The sequence below is a fragment of the Sphaerodactylus townsendi genome, linkage group LG14, assembly GCF_021028975.2.
Source record: "Sphaerodactylus townsendi isolate TG3544 linkage group LG14, MPM_Stown_v2.3, whole genome shotgun sequence".
Classification (NCBI taxonomy): Eukaryota; Metazoa; Chordata; class Lepidosauria; order Squamata; family Sphaerodactylidae; genus Sphaerodactylus; species Sphaerodactylus townsendi.
The window spans coordinates 36382702-36402701 of NC_059438.1; the positions used below are offsets into that span (position 1 = coordinate 36382702).

At 66.5% G+C, this 20000-nt stretch overlaps 3 protein-coding genes across 10 annotated transcripts in view; 1 reads left to right on the forward strand and 2 right to left on the reverse strand.

Moving 5' to 3' along the window:
- The window catches only part of LOC125443728 (glucose-6-phosphatase catalytic subunit 1-like), a 5894-nt gene extending 5359 nt beyond the window's left edge, over positions 1 to 535 (reverse strand). Inside the window, exon 1 of the mRNA XM_048516018.1 lies at positions 489 to 535. Coding sequence (XP_048371975.1) covers positions 489 to 535 — 47 coding nt within the window. The remainder of the gene's footprint in view (positions 1 to 488) is intronic.
- The window catches only part of LOC125443515 (protocadherin beta-16-like), a 431392-nt gene that overhangs the window by 55994 nt on the left and 355398 nt on the right, over positions 1 to 20000 (reverse strand). The window lies entirely within an intron of this gene.
- RPL27 (ribosomal protein L27) lies at positions 4395 to 9898 on the forward strand. 2 transcript variants are annotated; one of them, XM_048515711.1, is made up of 5 exons: positions 4395 to 4537; positions 4847 to 4929; positions 6290 to 6459; positions 8351 to 8461; positions 9809 to 9898. In XM_048515711.1, exons 2-5 carry the CDS (start codon positions 4849 to 4851, stop codon positions 9855 to 9857), a joined length of 411 nt encoding a protein of 136 aa, XP_048371668.1. In that variant the 5' UTR covers positions 4395 to 4537; positions 4847 to 4848; the 3' UTR covers positions 9858 to 9898. The 2 variants fall into 2 exon arrangements, with proteins under 2 accessions (XP_048371668.1, XP_048371670.1); XM_048515713.1 differs by having other exon boundaries at positions 4454 to 4526.

Here is a 20000-nt window from a genome sequence, read left to right on the forward strand (position 1 = left end):
TGTAGTCCACGAACATCTGGAGAGCCGCAGGTTGCAGACCCCTGCCCTAGAAGAAGCTGCAGGACTGCAGCCAGCACCTCTCCTCCTGCAGGAGAGACAAGAAGCAACATCAGAAACTTCCCTTCCCCACCTGTCCTGTTTAAAGGGTCCCCGTGGCCTGGAAGTGCCAGGGTCTTGGAGTTCTCCTTGTTCCTCCCCAGTCGATGATTGGGGAGGAACATTACAGTTAATTCCTTTTGATACCCTTTAGAGCACAGGTGTCAAACTTGCGGCCCTCCAGATGTTCATGAACTACAATTCCCATCGGCCCTTGCCAGTATAGCCAATGGTCATGCTGGGAGGGACTGATGGGATTTGTAGTTCATGAACATCTGGAGGGCTGCAACTTTGACACCCCTGCTTTAGAGAGATCTGCAGTTTTTCACTTGCAGCTGTGCATAGGGATCTCCACTATACGTACAGTCAGCACTGATTGAAATGGAGCATACTTGGGAGGTCCCAAGTTGAAAATGTTGGAGCCATGTAAGAGTGGCATCCTCCAAGTGCCAGTGGAGGCTGACCTGTTTCCACCCTTACAGAGTGGGTGGGGAGGGCCTTGTTTCGCCGCCTCTGCTCTTCTGAGGGCTGCTCTTCTCTCCCTCATTATGCAGTGAACCCAGAAGATGCTCAGAGGATGCGAGAGACTGGGCTGCGTCTGATGCGGCGCATGCTTGCTGTGCTGCAGATCTTTGCCGTGAGCCAGTTCGGCTGCGGGGCTGGGCAGATCTCTCACCACCTGTGGCAGAAGCATCAAGCAGACGTGGATTATTCGCCCCTGGTGAAGAAGCTGGAGGCGGCTGTGGCCCACGTGAGGCAGCTGGCCCAGAAGTCCCAGCTGGGAGAGCGGGAGCACGTGGTCAGCTTCTTGGGGTCGCAGAACGTGGGCAAGTGGGACGCGCTGACTCTTGCTGTGCGCAAAGAGCTGACGCTGGCCGTGCGGGACCTGCTGGCCCACGGCCTCTATGCCCCGTCCCCCGGGATGAGCCTGGTCCTGGCCCCGATCGCTTGTCTTCTGCCGGTGCTGAACTCTTCGCCTCAGGCCATGCACCCCTGGGAGCTCTTTGTGAAGTATTACCAGTCCAAGAACGGCCGGGCCTTTGTGGAGTCCCCAGCTCGTAAACTCTCTCAGTCCTTTGCCCTCCCGGTGATGGGCGGGGTCCCCGCCACCCCCAAGCAGAGCCTCCTGTCCGCCATCCACACGGTCCTGTCGGAGCACGACCCGTTCAAGCGCAGCGCGGACTCGGAGCTGAAGGCCCTCGTGTGCCTGGCGCTCAACGAGCAGCGGCTGGTTTCCTGGCTCAATCTGATCTGCAAGTCCGGGGCTCTGATCCAGGCCCACTACCAGCCCTGGAGCTACATGGCCCAGACAGGGTTCGAAGGAGCCCTCAACCTCCTCAGCCGCCTCAGCAGCCTCCGCTTCAGCCTCCCTGTGGACTTGGCCGTGCGGCAGCTGAAGAACATCAAGGATGCCTTTTGAGCGGTTGAAGGCCCACCTCGTCCCCTGCACGAGCAGCACTCCTGGCTCCATCCAGGAAGGCAACCTCTGTGTACTCACACGTGTCAGCAGGGGCAGCCTCCATTGCATTCACTAAGTGGCCCCCATGGTGTGTCCTATAATAGGGTGTTGAGGGAACTGCCCCAGTGCCACGTGGGAGAGGAGGCCTGTGGGCAGAATCCTGGGCCACTGGTTGCCCTTGGTGGTTTTAGTGAGGCTTAGCAGCAATTTCCTGCTGATGCGTGTTTTATAAGAAGCCCTGAGGAAGCCGTTTTGCCCTTGATCCCATGGAACCAGCTTCAACAATATGTCTTCACGAGGGAGGGAAGGCATCTTCCTTCTGCAGCACTGGTAGCAGGCCTGTGTCCAAGCGTCACTCCCTAGAGGGAGTCCTGTGCCAGCAGCCTTGAACTGGTAGCCTGTCACGGAGCAGAGAGGAAAGGAGCTTTGCCCGACAAAATTGTGGCTTTTAAGGCGTCTGCTCGAGCCTCATGCTCACGGGTGACAAAGAATTAGTCAGCAGGATGGGATGAGGGGGCTTCGTGGCTGAATCAGGCTCAGCATCACAGTGTGGTAGAGCGGGAAGGTGTCAGATCACGTGAGAAAAATAGGTAAAGAGAAAGGAGGGGGCCTTAGCTGCAGGTGAGCTGCAGAATCTAGCGAGAGACCAGCATGTAGACCTGTGGCAGTGGAGGGGTGGAGGGGTCCAGATTTATCCCCCATTCCAGAAAAGAAGCAGTTTGAATAGCATTTGTCAAAACCTCAACCTCCCAAACTGGCCGGGTGCCTTTGATGTGCTGTTAGGGCAGTGGTGGCAAACCGTTGGCACTCCAGATGTTGTGGACTACAATTCCCGTCAGCCCCTGCCAGCATGGCCAATTGGCAGGAGCTGATGGGAATTGTAGTCCACAACATCTGGAGTGCCAAAGGTTCGCCACCACGGTATTAGGGGATACGAAGTACATGACCAAGATATTGTCTGTGTTCATCCTTATGTCATCTGCTGAGGAAGTAGTTAAGCTGGGTGGGGCTGCCTTTTGAGCTATTTTTTTATCCTCTGTGGACCAGACAGGGCAGTTGTATAAAACAATAAAAACAAACTCCCCAACCGTTGCGTGTTTCCTCAGTAAGGATGTGATAGACTGAAGGATACATTGAAGGTTCCGGGACCAAGAATCGTTCTCCTCTTTGAATTTAGGATAGTGCCCTGCCAGAGCCATGCAAAGAGTCTTCTGCTATCCAGATTTGTAGTCCTAGGTATGCTACCTCTAGAACTCTACACTGTTTAGGCTTTTCTGAGGCTCGGTGGACAGTGAGATCAAAATGTGCCATCTCCAGATCTTAATTTGGCAGCCCAGCTTGGACAGTGTGCAAAGATGCTTCTGTGCCAAGCCATGCTCTTGCGTGCCGAATGGAGTGTGTATCTCTGCTGTCTTGTGAAGTTTCTGTGACTTGCCCTTCTCAGAGCCCTCTGTTTAATGGATAAGCTCTCCTGCTGTTATGTTACATTCAGGAAACTGTCTTGCTTCCTAAAAGATCTTCACTTTTGGTAGCATTTTGATAGTTCTAATGCCAGACCAGTTCAAAAGGAAAAAATATGTCCATCGACAGTTGTGTATCTTGCTGGTAATAAATTATTTCTGGTACTTCTGTGTTGGATAAGTTTTGTGTATTTTGTGTATTTCTGCGTGTATCTCTTTCCAGATTTTTTTCATTTTTTTACATGACTACTACATGTGATAAAAGGAACCCTTGGTTTCCTTACATTTCCAGCATTTTCCATCATAATCCTTATTCATCTCTATGGCCCCTTCCGCACATGCAGAATAATGCACTTTCAATCCACTTTCACAGCTATTCTGCACAGTAAAATCCAGCTGCAAAGTGGATTGAAAATTAATTGAAAGTATATTATCCCTCATGTGTGGAAGGGGCCTATGTCTTTTGGAGTGATATACTAATGGTAGAATATCTTATACCAGTTTTCTCTTAAAGCTTGAAGAAGTATGAAGAAGATTCACACCCAGAACAAAAGATTGCAGGAAGAAAGTTCATTTATTTGTTTTCTTTAAGATCAGTGGATTTCCCCCCCTGCCTTGCTCTCACACGGGGAAAGCCTTTTTGGAGTAAGAAAGCAGGTGACACCCGTGCCCACAGATGGTGGGTCAAGGTCCTGTGTCATGCCTAGGCAATTGTTTCCTTTGGATCTTGAAGGGGGTCTCTGGTGCTCTGCAGGCAACATGTCTCCTGCCTTCTTGCAAGAGCACTTCCATGCATGATATGAACAGACGAGTCTTGACCTGCTTTACTGGATTCTTCATATTGTCCGGATATCTGGAGGCCCCCAGCTTCTTGCTGGGAGCTTCATGGCTGCAATGGGACCTGAATGAGCAGCCTAGTGGTTTATTTCCTTGGGGGAAATAAAAACGGAAAGGTGCTGGAAGCAGCTTAGTGGTTGCTGCTAATGCTCGCTGCTAACGTTCGCATCTGCTCTGCAGATTTTAAGCAGCGCAAAATAAGCAACGTCGAGGCGCGCGTGCTTCGTCTTAACAAGGGTCCTATGAGTGAGAAACGCAGGGTCTGCAACCTGTGGCTCTCCAGAGACTCATGGACTACAATTCCCATCAGCCCCTGCCAGCATGGCCAATTGGCCATGATGCAAGGGCTGATGGGAATTTGTAGTCCATGAGCATCTGGGGAGCCACAGGTTGCAGACCCCCAAGGGGAAAGCGTCCAGGGGGCGTGGTGTGGGGGGACGTGGTCTTTCCAAGCCAATACGTATTCCGCTTAGTTTTCGGCCGGAAGAACCGACCAGTAGTCTTCCTCGTTCCTCCGCGACGCATCGGCGCATGCGTATATCCCTCATCGTGGGCCGCGGAACCACTTCCCTCAGTACGCATGCGCTTAGGCGTTTGCCGGCCCGCCTGAAACCTCGGCGGAAGGAGTTCCTTCTTTCTCTTCCGGGGTGGGCGCCATCGCGCTTGGGAAACCGGTACGGTTCAGGTGAGGGCTGTGGCGCCATCCGTCGCCATCCGCGCCAGCTGAGGGTTTGGCCGGGCCGGTGGGAGGGCAGCGGGGCTGCGCTGGGGCCATCTGCGGGGGAGAGCGGGAGGCCGGCGTCTGGGGGGGCCCGAGGGGGCCGCGCTCCTCCGCTCTGCTCCATCCCGGGGGTGCGGAGGGGCCTTTGGGGAGGCCCCACTCAACTAGACCCTCGTTGGGACTGACCAGGCTGCCTGCGTGTCGGGGGGGGGGGCTTGGAGGCCAGGTGAGCGAAGCAACCCCCACCCACCCCGTTCTCTCCCTTCTCTCTAGAGATGGGCAAGTTCATGAAACCTGGGAAGGTGGTCCTGGTCCTGGCCGGGCGCTATTCGGGCCGGAAAGCCGTCATCGTCAAGGTGAGCGGGGGTGAGGGGCGCTGGGGGGAGGGTGTCCCGGCGGGGGCGGGAGGTTTGGCATCCTGACGCCTTTGCCCGGGACTTGCCGTTGGCCACGAAGACTCGCATCTCACCGCTTCCCTACCGAGTGGAAGACGTTTTCTATGTGGCAGTTGGTGCATCTCTTCCTGGTTGGGTTTGAATACCGCAGGTGCAGCAGAACAATGTAAACGGTTTGATATTTTCAACCAGGTAAAGGTTTACTATTTAGAAAAGCATTTTTTTTAGATTAGTTATATCCAGAAATACTGATTTGGTTATACTATTAGAAATATGTAGACAGATATGAAACTACTGCAAGGTGAACTATCTCCAATTTTATTTTGGACCACCAGGCGTTCCATTTTGTTTTCTGTAATGTTTGCATTTTATATACCTGCCTGCCTTAAAGGAACTTTGATAAAATATTCCCCACCTGGGTCTCCTGTACAGCTTCCTGTCATTATAGGTTTTATAATATTTTTACTGTAAAGAAGAAGCAGGTTATCTCTGCAGACATGAATTCGGGGTTTAGAGAACTGGAAAACCACAATCTGTGGCATCTTCTGGATGGAAAAATTGCTCAAAATTATCTTACATTAATCTCTGGAAGAGGGTGACATTGTTAATGGATTAATGGAATTCATTTACCAAAAAAATTAAACATTGCGTGAATAGACAGCCTCATGCTATGTAATTAAAATGAACCTTTATTTCTTTGGACTGTACTGTATCTTCAATATGGAACTATTTAAACTATCTTTAGATAGATTTATCTTCAAAAAGCATTTTATTTTTAAAAATCCAAATTTTATTTTAAAGAAATCAATTGATTTTTATCTGTTCGTCCCCCGTCTCCACCCCCGCCCCCCTGCCTTGGCTCCTGATATCTGTGGGAGTGACTCTCTCCCTTTATGATCCACCAGGACAGCTTCGCTCACCTGAGCAGGGCCTTTTCCAGGTGCCACTCTGCAAATGAGCGAGATCAACAATTGCTTGCAAAAGTACTCTCTCTGTTGTGATCCCTGCCTTATGGAATGGCCTACCTGGGGAGGTTAGGAAGGCTCCCACCCTTGCTTTCTGAAATCTAAGGGCTGTGGACTGTAGCTCTATGTTTGTTTGTTGCTATTAGGTGTGATCCTGCTGTGTAAATTTGGCATTCCTTAATGTGTCATGTTGAAATGCTTGTTTTCTTTCAGTTCTCAGATTTCTGCAAACCAAAACCTGTTGCACTGTTTATTGTCTTAGGTTGTATTTGTCTTATGTTGAATAATTCAATTTCAGCCTCAGTGAGAAAGGAGGATTACGAGTGACATAAATAAACCCAACCCTCTCCTTGCAGAACATTGACGATGGTACATCGGACCGGCCCTACAGCCATGCTCTTGTGGCAGGAATCGACCGCTATCCACGCAAAGTGACAGCCAGCATGGGCAAGAAGAAGATCGCCAAACGGTCCAAGATCAAGTCCTTTGTGAAAGTGTATAATTACAACCACTTGATGCCCACAAGGTGAGTGAGAACCTGTGAGGGGGAGGAAGGAAAGCAGGTGGTTCCTGTTTCTCGGATGGAGAAAAGCATCTTCACTGGGTCCTTGTTTGCGTCATAGCTGCTGCCTTGTGGGGTCAGGGGAGAGAACATAAGAACATTAGAACAAGCCAGCTGGATCAGACCAAAGTCCATCTAGTCCAGCTCTCTGCTACTTGCAGTGGCCCACCAGGTGCCTTTGGGAGCCCACGTGCAGGAGGTGAACGCAATGGCCTTCTGCGGCTGTTGCTCCTGATCACCTGGTCTGTTAAGGCATTTGCAATCTCAGATCAAGGAGGATCAAGATTGGTAGCCATAGATCGACTTCTCCTCCATAAATCTGTCCAAGCCCCTTTTAAAGCTATCCAGGTGAGTGGCCATCACCACCTCCTGTGGCAGCATATTCCAAACACCAATCACACGTTGTGTGAAGAAGTGTTTCCTTTTATTAGTTCTAATTCTTCCCCCAGCATTTTCAATGTATGCCCCCTGGTTCTAGTATTGTGAGAAAGAGAGAAAAATTTCTCTCTGTCAACATTTTCTACCCCATGCATAATTTTGTAGACTTCAATCATATCCCCCCTCAGCTGCCTCCTCTCCAAACTAAAGAGTCCCAAACGCTGCAGCCTGTTCTCATAAGGAAGGTGCTCCAGTCCCTCAATCATCCTTGTTGCCCTTCTCTGCACTTTTTCTATCTCCTCGATATCCTTTTTGAGATGTGGCGACCAGAACTGGACACAGTTCTCCAAGTGCGGTCGCACCACTGCTTTATATAAAGGCATGACAATCTTTGCAGTTTTATTATCAGTTCCTTTTCTAATGATCCCCAGCATAGAGTTTGCCTTTTTCACAGCTGCCATGCATTGAGTTGACATTCCCATGGAACTATCAACTAAGACGCCTAAATCCCTTTCCTGGTCTGTGACTGATAGCACTGACCCCTGTAGCACTGACCACCTCTCTGGTTCCAGAGACTGAACTAAAGCCCCACCTCTCAGGAGCCCAGGACAAAGAGGAACAAGAGATGAACTCTGTTAACCCCTGTTAAGCCCCACCTTCCAGATTCAGCAGCCTTAGCTCACAGGAGCCTTACAGGAGAGCTCAAGTTAGTGTTAGGTTGGCTAACTTTGATAATTAATCAGACTCTGGTATTGGTACTAGAAGTCTTTATTAAGAATCAGCAAAGCAGGCACCTAACTGGCTAAAGCCAGTTCTGAGAAATGCGGGAAAATTATCAAAGATATAATAGTGCTCTTCCCCCCGCCTGCCCGTACTGTCTTGTGAGATTCCCAGCAACTTTGGCATAGCTTTTACTACAGAGTGCAGCTGCGTTATCTTGTTGCTGAGTGACAGAGAGCAGGGATGTCTTTTCAGTTGCAGATGAAAAAGAACAGTTGGATTTATACCCTGCCTTTCTCTCCTGTAAGGAGACTCAAGGTGGTTGCAAGCTTCTTTCCCTTCCTCTTCCCACAACAGACACGTTGTGAGGTAGGTGGGGGTGAGAGAGTTCCAAAGAACTGTGACTAGGTCAAGGTCTTTCTAGATGTTGTAGGGCCTGTTCAATGGAGTTGTTCCAGGCATTTTGACGAGGATGGTTGAGGTCAGTTTTTAACCACCTGTTAGCAGTGTTGCCTGTTTCTGGTGGCACTCTGGGATTCTGGTTGTCAGGTGCCAAATGATACCAAAAGTTTTATTCTGCTGCCTGTGCTAACATGCTGTTTTACGGACCGTGCGTTAACATTTTGTTACTGTGTATTATCTCTTTTAATTTACTCAGCTGCCCTGACCAAGGGAAGGGGTGAGGTATAAGTCTAAAATAAGTAAAGTAAAAATCCAGGAGCGCAACCTGATCTTCCTTCTTTATGTCACGGAACAGGTATTCCGTTGATATCCCCCTGGACAAAACTGTTGTCAACAAGGATGTATTTCGGGACCCTGCCCTAAAACGCAAAGCACGGCGAGAGGCCAAAGTGAAATTTGAAGAAAGGTAAGTCTCAAGGGAGATATGTCTACTTCTACTACTTCCTGTTCTGAGTTGTGTCCACTCCGGGGTTTTTTTTATTTCTCTTTGTGAGATAGTGATTGCCCCCCCCCCCCCCGCCCACCCCACCCCCCCATTAACTTTTCTATTGAGAGCTTTAGAACTTGATCTATTGAACCTGGTTAAGGGCTTGCAGCCACGCTGGCGCCTGCATGCGCTTTTGAAGAGAGGGCAAACTTGCTGCCAGCAGGAAAGGAGGCAGTCGCTCGATTGGGATTCTCCATGGCAGGTGCCCCGCTTCAATTGGACACAAACACCTCCTGTTTCGGAGGGGTGGGGTGAGGGGAACTGGCTCTCTGGTTGGGAAAGAACAGTTAAGTTTTTATACTTAGCAGCAGTGGTTAAGAGCAGGTATACTCTAATCTGGAGGAACCGAGTTTGATTCCCAGCTCTTCCGCTTGAGCTGTGGGGGCTTATCTGGGGAATTCAGATTAGCCTGTGCACTCCAACACACGCCTGCTGGGTAACCTTGGGCTAGTCACAGTTCTTCAGAGCTTTCTCAGCCGCACCCACCTCACAGGGTGTTTGTTGGGGGGGTAAGGGCAAGGAGATTGTAAGCCCCTTTGAGTCTCCTGCAGGAGAGAAAGAGGGGATATAAATCCAACTCTTCTTCTTCTTTTCTCTGTCTTTAAGAAGTCTCAGAGCAGCTTACAGTCACCTTCCCTGCAGCAGGCACTTTGTGAGTTGGGTGGGGCTGAGAGAGTTCTGAGAGGACTGTGACTAGGTCATCTGGCAGGCTTCTCATGGAGGAGCAGGGAAAACAAACCAAATCCACCAGGTTAGAATCCGCCACTCGTTTGAAGGAGTGGAGAATTAAACTTGGTTCACCAGATTAGAATCCACCACTCGTGAGGAGCCGTGGGGAAGACAACCCTAATTCTCCAGGTGTCAGTCCACTGCTCTTAACCCCTACACCTTGCCGGTTTTGTTTCAGGCTTTTTAAGAAAGGGGAGGAGTTCTCTCCCTGCTCCATCATAGAGAGAGATTGTCAAGGCCAAAGACATAAGAAAGTGTGCTGTGGTTGAACTGCAGCCAGCCAGCCGTGATAATATGCCCTAGATGTGCTCAGAGCTCAACTTGTCAGTCTTCTGGTCGGGGTTATCCTGAAGTTCCCTGTTTGTTCCAGCCCCCAGGGAATAAGATGCCAGCACTGACAAAACACATTCCACACTGAGGTCACTGTATTAGATGGTTACTCTTCTTGTACTGGGGCATGCATTGGATATTAGGCTGGTGTTCACATATGTGTGTGGTGATGTGGTACTGTAACAGATTCTGTTCTCTTTCTTACAGATACAAGACAGGCAAGAACAAGTGGTTTTTCCAGAAACTCAGGTTCTAAATTGCATGGAGATGTATCAATAAATGATTTTGGAAAACCTCTTTTTACCTGGGTTGCGCATTTTTCTTTCTCTTCTGGATCACTGAAGTGTGTGAGTAGGATATAGAAAATGATCAGGAAGTGTTCTGTAGTGGAAAACCTTGCCCTGCATAACGCTGTCCAGGAGAGGGATTTTTAGGAGCTCTGGTGAAAGAGTACAGATCCTTCGTTGGGGGAGTGATCTGGATCTTTGGCTTGTGACAGAGCTGAAACAGGAGGATCCCTTGAAGATGGTAATTCCAGTAGGGAGGCAGGATAATTTTCCTTTATCTACCTGTTCCTGTTGGGAGTTATCCCCCTTCAACTCTTTTCCTGCCTCACACAGGGAGAGCAGGGTCAGAGCTAGGCTCTACCTCTTTAAACTATTTCTCTGATCCCTTAAATCCTTTCCTAAAAGGAGTAGCTCACACAGTTAACTCCTCCAGTGGTTCACGGATTCCCTTTGTGGAACCTTCACACTGTGCTGCCAGCCTTAACCAAGGCTCCCTTTGAACTGATTAGACAGGTCCCCGTGAGATGGTTACAAAGGAAGTCCTTGTTTCTAGTTGCCAAAACCTTAGCTCACAAAGTGTTAGAGTTGGGGGCACCGTCCATCCAACCTGAGCGTTGCATCCTCCGCAGGGACACAGCTGTACTACGCATGAACCCTGAGTTCAGACCGAAAGCGGCCAGCCCGTTCCATCTCTCTCAAGAAGTTTCTAGGCCATTATTCTGTTCTTGTCCGGTCCACCTGAAGGAGAAACTCTGGCACAAGCTAGATGTTAAGAGGGCGATCAAGGTGTACATTCATCAAACAGAAGACATCCAGAAATTTCAGGCCTTCTTTATTTCTCTCAGTTCTCCAAACAAGGGAGGAGCGGTGTCTTGCGGAGGAGATTTGCAGGGCTGCTACATGGTCCACTATTTCCACATTCATTAAACCTAAGCTGAATCCTTACTGTATTGTCGAAGGCCTTCACGGCCGGATTCAACTGGTTCTGGTGGGTCTTCTGGGCTGTGTGGCCGTGGTCTGGTGGATCTTGTTCCTAACGTTTCACCTGCATCTGTGTTAGGATCTTGTTCCTAATGTTGCACCTGTGGCTGTGGCCACAGATGCAGGAGAAATGTTAGGAACAAGATCCACCAGACCACGGCCCAGAAGACCCACCAGAACCAGTGGAATGCTTACTGTTCTGACACAGCCTTCTGCCAAAAGGTGCTGTTACTCATTCTGGAACTCCAGCCTATGACCCACCCAGCTCCAGGAAGTACCGACTCAGTGGATATTCACCATGAAGGGTCCTTCCCCAGGGAAGGCATCTTGGCCTTTCCAGGTAATCTAGTGTTCCAACTTATTGTTCATCTATTGCTCCAACAAGTTACACTATAGATAACTATCTATTTCTACACTACCCCATCCCCAGTTCCTCTAGCATAGGGGTCGGCACCCTGCAGGCTGTAGCAGAACACTATAACCTCTTTGGGAAGGGGAGCCACTGCGGAGGGCTCCCCAAGAGCGTGCTAATGCGTCCCTAGAGCGTTGTAACGCAGAGCCTGCTAACCTCCGAGAGGGTTGCAACGCAGAGCCTGCTAACCCTCCTCCGAGGAGCCCTCAGCAGCGGCTCCCCTTCCCAAAGAGGCCCCAACACGCCATATTATAGCAACTCTAACCTGAGAAATGCCGCGTTGTGGGGGGTGGTTGGGCTTGTAATTCACACCTTTGGCCACTGGAGGGCAGCAGCAGCAGCATCCCCAGCGGCTCCCCTGCCCAAAGAGGCTCGGACACGCCACAACCTCGACGTGGGGCCTCGTGCGAAGACGACACCCTGGGTGCTCTCGGCTCCATCGTCCAAACGGGCTGCCAAGCTCAAAGAGGCGCGGGAAGATAGCGGAATCCCCCGTAACATCCACGTGCGGCCTCCTGCGAAGGGGGCGGTCAGCGTGATGTGGTGGTGGGGGCTCTCCCGAGCACTGTGGGGCAGATTCCACTCAGCTGGGGCACCCGATCAGGACGGAGGGGAGGGGGGTCCCGGGGGAGCCAGGCCAAGTTGGGGGGGGGGGGGGGCTTTGAAGCCAATGATGGGGGCCCCTCCCCTCCCGCCCACGCCTCCAGGGTGACAGGGAGTCCCGAGAGAGAGCACTTGATTAGACCTGCGCCCTTCCTCCTCCTCCTCCCTCCTCCTCCACACCCTTGGTTGGTAGCAGTGCCATGAGAGCAGGGAAGCGTCCAGGGGTCCCCCTGAGCCAAGTGGCCGGTGGGGAGAAGGAGGGGGCCCTTCTGCAGGGTTGGTGGCGGCTGCTGCTGCTGCTGGAGGGTCGTCGTCCTCGGTGGGGGGACTCGGGCCGCCCTCCCTCCCTCCCTCGCTGGCTTTGATGGACGGGGAGGGGCTGTCAGTGGCCGGGGCATAACGAGGCAAACTGGAGCCCTCGGCAAAACCTGAGTGGCCACCCCACCAGGACCAATTTTTTTTTTGCACCAGGTCATTGGTGCATGCAGAGGGTGCATTTTTAAATGTATAGGCACCAAAAATTCAGCGTATCATCAGGAGACTGTCCTGACGCAACCCCTCAATTTTGGTGCAGTTTGGTTCAGGGGGGCCAAAGTTATGGACCCTCAAAAGGATAGCCCCCATCTCCTTAGCTCCCATTGGAAAGAATGGGAGATGGGGCACCCCCTTTGAGAATCCATAACTGCAGGCCAAAATGTAAAAAAACAACAAAAAATAAAACCGGATTGTTCACATGCCCCCACGCGACTCAAGATTCCGATGCCCTGGGCAATGGCCCAAACTGCCCAATGGATGTTACGCCCCTGATTCGGAGGCATATGGGTCACTTGACCCCCTCCCCCCCCACCCCCCCCCCCCCCCAACCCCCCCCCCCCCCCCCCCCCCCCCCCCCCTCCCCCCCCCCCCCCCACCCCCCCCCCCCCCCCTCCCCCCCCCCCCCAACCCCCCCCCCCCCCCTCCCCCCCCCCCCCCCCCCCCCCCCCCCCCCCCCCCCCCCGAGCCCCCGCCCCCCCCCCGCCCCCACCCCCCCCCCCCCCCACCCCCCCCCCCCCCCACCCCCCCCCCCCCCCACCCCCCCCCCCCCCCACCCCCCCCCCCCCCCACCCCCCCCCCCCCCCACCCCCCCCCCCCCCCACCCCCCCCCCCCCCCACCCCCCCCCCCCCCCACCCCCCCCCCCCCCCACCCCCCCCCCCCCCCACCCCCCCCCCCCCCCACCCCCCCCCCCCCCCACCCCCCCCCCCCCCCACCCCCCCCCCCCCCCACCCCCCCCCCCCCCCACCCCCCCCCCCCCCCACCCCCCCCCCCCCCCACCCCCCCCCCCCCCCACCCCCCCCCCCCCCCACCCCCCCCCCCCCCCACCCCCCCCCCCCCCCACCCCCCCCCCCCCCCACCCCCCCCCCCCCCCACCCCCCCCCCCCCCCACCCCCCCCCCCCCCCACCCCCCCCCCCCCCCACCCCCCCCCCCCCCCACCCCCCCCCCCCCCCACCCCCCCCCCCCCCCACCCCCCCCCCCCCCCACCCCCCCCCCCCCCCACCCCCCCCCCCCCCCACCCCCCCCCCCCCCCACCCCCCCCCCCCCCCACCCCCCCCCCCCCCCACCCCCCCCCCCCCCCACCCCCCCCCCCCCCCACCCCCCCCCCCCCCCACCCCCCCCCCCCCCCACCCCCCCCCCCCCCCACCCCCCCCCCCCCCCACCCCCCCCCCCCCCCACCCCCCCCCCCCCCCACCCCCCCCCCCCCCCACCCCCCCCCCCCCCCACCCCCCCCCCCCCCCACCCCCCCCCCCCCCCACCCCCCCCCCCCCCCACCCCCCCCCCCCCCCACCCCCCCCCCCCCCCACCCCCCCCCCCCCCCACCCCCCCCCCCCCCCACCCCCCCCCCCCCCCACCCCCCCCCCCCCCCACCCCCCCCCCCCCCCACCCCCCCCCCCCCCCACCCCCCCCCCCCCCCACCCCCCCCCCCCCCCACCCCCCCCCCCCCCCACCCCCCCCCCCCCCCACCCCCCCCCCCCCCCACCCCCCCCCCCCCCCACCCCCCCCCCCCCCCACCCCCCCCCCCCCCCACCCCCCCCCCCCCCCACCCCCCCCCCCCCCCACCCCCCCCCCCCCCCACCCCCCCCCCCCCCCACCCCCCCCCCCCCCCACCCCCCCCCCCCCCCACCCCCCCCCCCCCCCACCCCCCCCCCCCCCCACCCCCCCCCCCCCCCACCCCCCCCCCCCCCCACCCCCCCCCCCCCCCACCCCCCCCCCCCCCCACCCCCCCCCCCCCCCACCCCCCCCCCCCCCCACCCCCCCCCCCCCCCACCCCCCCCCCCCCCCACCCCCCCCCCCCCCCACCCCCCCCCCCCCCCACCCCCCCCCCCCCCCACCCCCCCCCCCCCCCACCCCCCCCCCCCCCCACCCCCCCCCCCCCCCACCCCCCCCCCCCCCCACCCCCCCCCCCCCCCACCCCCCCCCCCCCCCACCCCCCCCCCCCCCCACCCCCCCCCCCCCCCACCCCCCCCCCCCCCCACCCCCCCCCCCCCCCACCCCCCCCCCCCCCCACCCCCCCCCCCCCCCACCCCCCCCCCCCCCCACCCCCCCCCCCCCCCACCCCCCCCCCCCCCCACCCCCCCCCCCCCCCACCCCCCCCCCCCCCCACCCCCCCCCCCCCCCACCCCCCCCCCCCCCCACCCCCCCCCCCCCCCACCCCCCCCCCCCCCCACCCCCCCCCCCCCCCACCCCCCCCCCCCCCCACCCCCCCCCCCCCCCACCCCCCCCCCCCCCCACCCCCCCCCCCCCCCACCCCCCCCCCCCCCCACCCCCCCCCCCCCCCACCCCCCCCCCCCCCCACCCCCCCCCCCCCCCACCCCCCCCCCCCCCCACCCCCCCCCCCCCCCACCCCCCCCCCCCCCCACCCCCCCCCCCCCCCACCCCCCCCCCCCCCCACCCCCCCCCCCCCCCACCCCCCCCCCCCCCCACCCCCCCCCCCCCCCACCCCCCCCCCCCCCCACCCCCCCCCCCCCCCACCCCCCCCCCCCCCCACCCCCCCCCCCCCCCACCCCCCCCCCCCCCCACCCCCCCCCCCCCCCACCCCCCCCCCCCCCCACCCCCCCCCCCCCCCACCCCCCCCCCCCCCCACCCCCCCCCCCCCCCACCCCCCCCCCCCCCCACCCCCCCCCCCCCCCACCCCCCCCCCCCCCCACCCCCCCCCCCCCCCACCCCCCCCCCCCCCCACCCCCCCCCCCCCCCACCCCCCCCCCCCCCCACCCCCCCCCCCCCCCACCCCCCCCCCCCCCCACCCCCCCCCCCCCCCACCCCCCCCCCCCCCCACCCCCCCCCCCCCCCACCCCCCCCCCCCCCCACCCCCCCCCCCCCCCACCCCCCCCCCCCCCCACCCCCCCCCCCCCCCACCCCCCCCCCCCCCCACCCCCCCCCCCCCCCACCCCCCCCCCCCCCCACCCCCCCCCCCCCCCACCCCCCCCCCCCCCCACCCCCCCCCCCCCCCACCCCCCCCCCCCCCCACCCCCCCCCCCCCCCACCCCCCCCCCCCCCCACCCCCCCCCCCCCCCACCCCCCCCCCCCCCCACCCCCCCCCCCCCCCACCCCCCCCCCCCCCCACCCCCCCCCCCCCCCACCCCCCCCCCCCCCCACCCCCCCCCCCCCCCACCCCCCCCCCCCCCCACCCCCCCCCCCCCCCACCCCCCCCCCCCCCCACCCCCCCCCCCCCCCACCCCCCCCCCCCCCCACCCCCCCCCCCCCCCACCCCCCCCCCCCCCCACCCCCCCCCCCCCCCACCCCCCCCCCCCCCCACCCCCCCCCCCCCCCACCCCCCCCCCCCCCCACCCCCCCCCCCCCCCACCCCCCCCCCCCCCCACCCCCCCCCCCCCCCACCCCCCCCCCCCCCCACCCCCCCCCCCCCCCACCCCCCCCCCCCCCCACCCCCCCCCCCCCCCACCCCCCCCCCCCCCCACCCCCCCCCCCCCCCACCCCCCCCCCCCCCCACCCCCCCCCCCCCCCACCCCCCCCCCCCCCCACCCCCCCCCCCCCCCACCCCCCCCCCCCCCCACCCCCCCCCCCCCCCACCCCCCCCCCCCCCCACCCCCCCCCCCCCCCACCCCCCCCCCCCCCCACCCCCCCCCCCCCCCACCCCCCCCCCCCCCCACCCCCCCCCCCCCCCACCCCCCCCCCCCCCCACCCCCCCCCCCCCCCACCCCCCCCCCCCCCCACCCCCCCCCCCCCCCACCCCCCCCCCCCCCCACCCCCCCCCCCCCCCACCCCCCCCCCCCCCCACCCCCCCCCCCCCCCACCCCCCCCCCCCCCCACCCCCCCCCCCCCCCACCCCCCCCCCCCCCCACCCCCCCCCCCCCCCACCCCCCCCCCCCCCCACCCCCCCCCCCCCCCACCCCCCCCCCCCCCCACCCCCCCCCCCCCCCACCCCCCCCCCCCCCCACCCCCCCCCCCCCCCACCCCCCCCCCCCCCCACCCCCCCCCCCCCCCACCCCCCCCCCCCCCCACCCCCCCCCCCCCCCACCCCCCCCCCCCCCCACCCCCCCCCCCCCCCACCCCCCCCCCCCCCCACCCCCCCCCCCCCCCACCCCCCCCCCCCCCCACCCCCCCCCCCCCCCACCCCCCCCCCCCCCCACCCCCCCCCCCCCCCACCCCCCCCCCCCCCCACCCCCCCCCCCCCCCACCCCCCCCCCCCCCCACCCCCCCCCCCCCCCACCCCCCCCCCCCCCCACCCCCCCCCCCCCCCACCCCCCCCCCCCCCCACCCCCCCCCCCCCCCACCCCCCCCCCCCCCCACCCCCCCCCCCCCCCACCCCCCCCCCCCCCCACCCCCCCCCCCCCCCACCCCCCCCCCCCCCCACCCCCCCCCCCCCCCACCCCCCCCCCCCCCCACCCCCCCCCCCCCCCACCCCCCCCCCCCCCCACCCCCCCCCCCCCCCACCCCCCCCCCCCCCCACCCCCCCCCCCCCCCACCCCCCCCCCCCCCCACCCCCCCCCCCCCCCACCCCCCCCCCCCCCCACCCCCCCCCCCCCCCACCCCCCCCCCCCCCCACCCCCCCCCCCCCCCACCCCCCCCCCCCCCCACCCCCCCCCCCCCCCACCCCCCCCCCCCCCCACCCCCCCCCCCCCCCACCCCCCCCCCCCCCCACCCCCCCCCCCCCCCACCCCCCCCCCCCCCCACCCCCCCCCCCCCCCACCCCCCCCCCCCCCCACCCCCCCCCCCCCCCACCCCCCCCCCCCCCCACCCCCCCCCCCCCCCACCCCCCCCCCCCCCCACCCCCCCCCCCCCCCACCCCCCCCCCCCCCCACCCCCCCCCCCCCCCACCCCCCCCCCCCCCCACCCCCCCCCCCCCCCACCCCCCCCCCCCCCCACCCCCCCCCCCCCCCACCCCCCCCCCCCCCCACCCCCCCCCCCCCCCACCCCCCCCCCCCCCCACCCCCCCCCCCCCCCACCCCCCCCCCCCCCCACCCCCCCCCCCCCCCACCCCCCCCCCCCCCCACCCCCCCCCCCCCCCACCCCCCCCCCCCCCCACCCCCCCCCCCCCCCACCCCCCCCCCCCCCCACCCCCCCCCCCCCCCACCCCCCCCCCCCCCCACCCCCCCCCCCCCCCACCCCCCCCCCCCCCCACCCCCCCCCCCCCCCACCCCCCCCCCCCCCCACCCCCCCCCCCCCCCACCCCCCCCCCCCCCCACCCCCCCCCCCCCCCACCCCCCCCCCCCCCCACCCCCCCCCCCCCCCACCCCCCCCCCCCCCCACCCCCCCCCCCCCCCACCCCCCCCCCCCCCCACCCCCCCCCCCCCCCACCCCCCCCCCCCCCCACCCCCCCCCCCCCCCACCCCCCCCCCCCCCCACCCCCCCCCCCCCCCACCCCCCCCCCCCCCCACCCCCCCCCCCCCCCACCCCCCCCCCCCCCCACCCCCCCCCCCCCCCACCCCCCCCCCCCCCCACCCCCCCCCCCCCCCACCCCCCCCCCCCCCCACCCCCCCCCCCCCCCACCCCCCCCCCCCCCCACCCCCCCCCCCCCCCACCCCCCCCCCCCCCCACCCCCCCCCCCCCCCACCCCCCCCCCCCCCCACCCCCCCCCCCCCCCACCCCCCCCCCCCCCCACCCCCCCCCCCCCCCACCCCCCCCCCCCCCCACCCCCCCCCCCCCCCACCCCCCCCCCCCCCCACCCCCCCCCCCCCCCACCCCCCCCCCCCCCCACCCCCCCCCCCCCCCACCCCCCCCCCCCCCCACCCCCCCCCCCCCCCACCCCCCCCCCCCCCCACCCCCCCCCCCCCCCACCCCCCCCCCCCCCCACCCCCCCCCCCCCCCACCCCCCCCCCCCCCCACCCCCCCCCCCCCCCACCCCCCCCCCCCCCCACCCCCCCCCCCCCCCACCCCCCCCCCCCCCCACCCCCCCCCCCCCCCACCCCCCCCCCCCCCCACCCCCCCCCCCCCCCACCCCCCCCCCCCCCCACCCCCCCCCCCCCCCACCCCCCCCCCCCCCCACCCCCCCCCCCCCCCACCCCCCCCCCCCCCCACCCCCCCCCCCCCCCACCCCCCCCCCCCCCCACCCCCCCCCCCCCCCACCCCCCCCCCCCCCCACCCCCCCCCCCCCCCACCCCCCCCCCCCCCCACCCCCCCCCCCCCCCACCCCCCCCCCCCCCCACCCCCCCCCCCCCCCACCCCCCCCCCCCCCCACCCCCCCCCCCCCCCACCCCCCCCCCCCCCCACCCCCCCCCCCCCCCACCCCCCCCCCCCCCCACCCCCCCCCCCCCCCACCCCCCCCCCCCCCCACCCCCCCCCCCCCCCACCCCCCCCCCCCCCCACCCCCCCCCCCCCCCACCCCCCCCCCCCCCCACCCCCCCCCCCCCCCACCCCCCCCCCCCCCCACCCCCCCCCCCCCCCACCCCCCCCCCCCCCCACCCCCCCCCCCCCCCACCCCCCCCCCCCCCCACCCCCCCCCCCCCCCACCCCCCCCCCCCCCCACCCCCCCCCCCCCCCACCCCCCCCCCCCCCCACCCCCCCCCCCCCCCACCCCCCCCCCCCCCCACCCCCCCCCCCCCCCACCCCCCCCCCCCCCCACCCCCCCCCCCCCCCACCCCCCCCCCCCCCCACCCCCCCCCCCCCCCACCCCCCCCCCCCCCCACCCCCCCCCCCCCCCACCCCCCCCCCCCCCCACCCCCCCCCCCCCCCACCCCCCCCCCCCCCCACCCCCCCCCCCCCCCACCCCCCCCCCCCCCCACCCCCCCCCCCCCCCACCCCCCCCCCCCCCCACCCCCCCCCCCCCCCACCCCCCCCCCCCCCCACCCCCCCCCCCCCCCACCCCCCCCCCCCCCCACCCCCCCCCCCCCCCACCCCCCCCCCCCCCCACCCCCCCCCCCCCCCACCCCCCCCCCCCCCCACCCCCCCCCCCCCCCACCCCCCCCCCCCCCCACCCCCCCCCCCCCCCACCCCCCCCCCCCCCCACCCCCCCCCCCCCCCACCCCCCCCCCCCCCCACCCCCCCCCCCCCCCACCCCCCCCCCCCCCCACCCCCCCCCCCCCCCACCCCCCCCCCCCCCCACCCCCCCCCCCCCCCACCCCCCCCCCCCCCCACCCCCCCCCCCCCCCACCCCCCCCCCCCCCCACCCCCCCCCCCCCCCACCCCCCCCCCCCCCCACCCCCCCCCCCCCCCACCCCCCCCCCCCCCCACCCCCCCCCCCCCCCACCCCCCCCCCCCCCCACCCCCCCCCCCCCCCACCCCCCCCCCCCCCCACCCCCCCCCCCCCCCACCCCCCCCCCCCCCCACCCCCCCCCCCCCCCACCCCCCCCCCCCCCCACCCCCCCCCCCCCCCACCCCCCCCCCCCCCCACCCCCCCCCCCCCCCACCCCCCCCCCCCCCCACCCCCCCCCCCCCCCACCCCCCCCCCCCCCCACCCCCCCCCCCCCCCACCCCCCCCCCCCCCCACCCCCCCCCCCCCCCACCCCCCCCCCCCCCCACCCCCCCCCCCCCCCACCCCCCCCCCCCCCCACCCCCCCCCCCCCCCACCCCCCCCCCCCCCCACCCCCCCCCCCCCCCACCCCCCCCCCCCCCCACCCCCCCCCCCCCCCACCCCCCCCCCCCCCCACCCCCCCCCCCCCCCACCCCCCCCCCCCCCCACCCCC

What these genes read in the sequence shown, in the direction of transcription:
- RPL27 (XM_048515711.1), top strand. Translation starts at nt 4,849, where the DNA reads ATGGGCAAGTTCATGAAACCTGGGAAGGTGGTCCTGGTCCTGGCCGGG. An exon ending in GGAAAGCCGTCATCGTCAAG is followed by an intron (nt 4,930 to 6,289) that starts GTGAGCGGGGGT and finishes CTCTCCTTGCAG; the next exon opens with AACATTGACGATGGTACATC. An exon ending in AAAGTGAAATTTGAAGAAAG is followed by an intron (nt 8,462 to 9,808) that starts GTAAGTCTCAAG and finishes TCTTTCTTACAG; the next exon opens with ATACAAGACAGGCAAGAACA.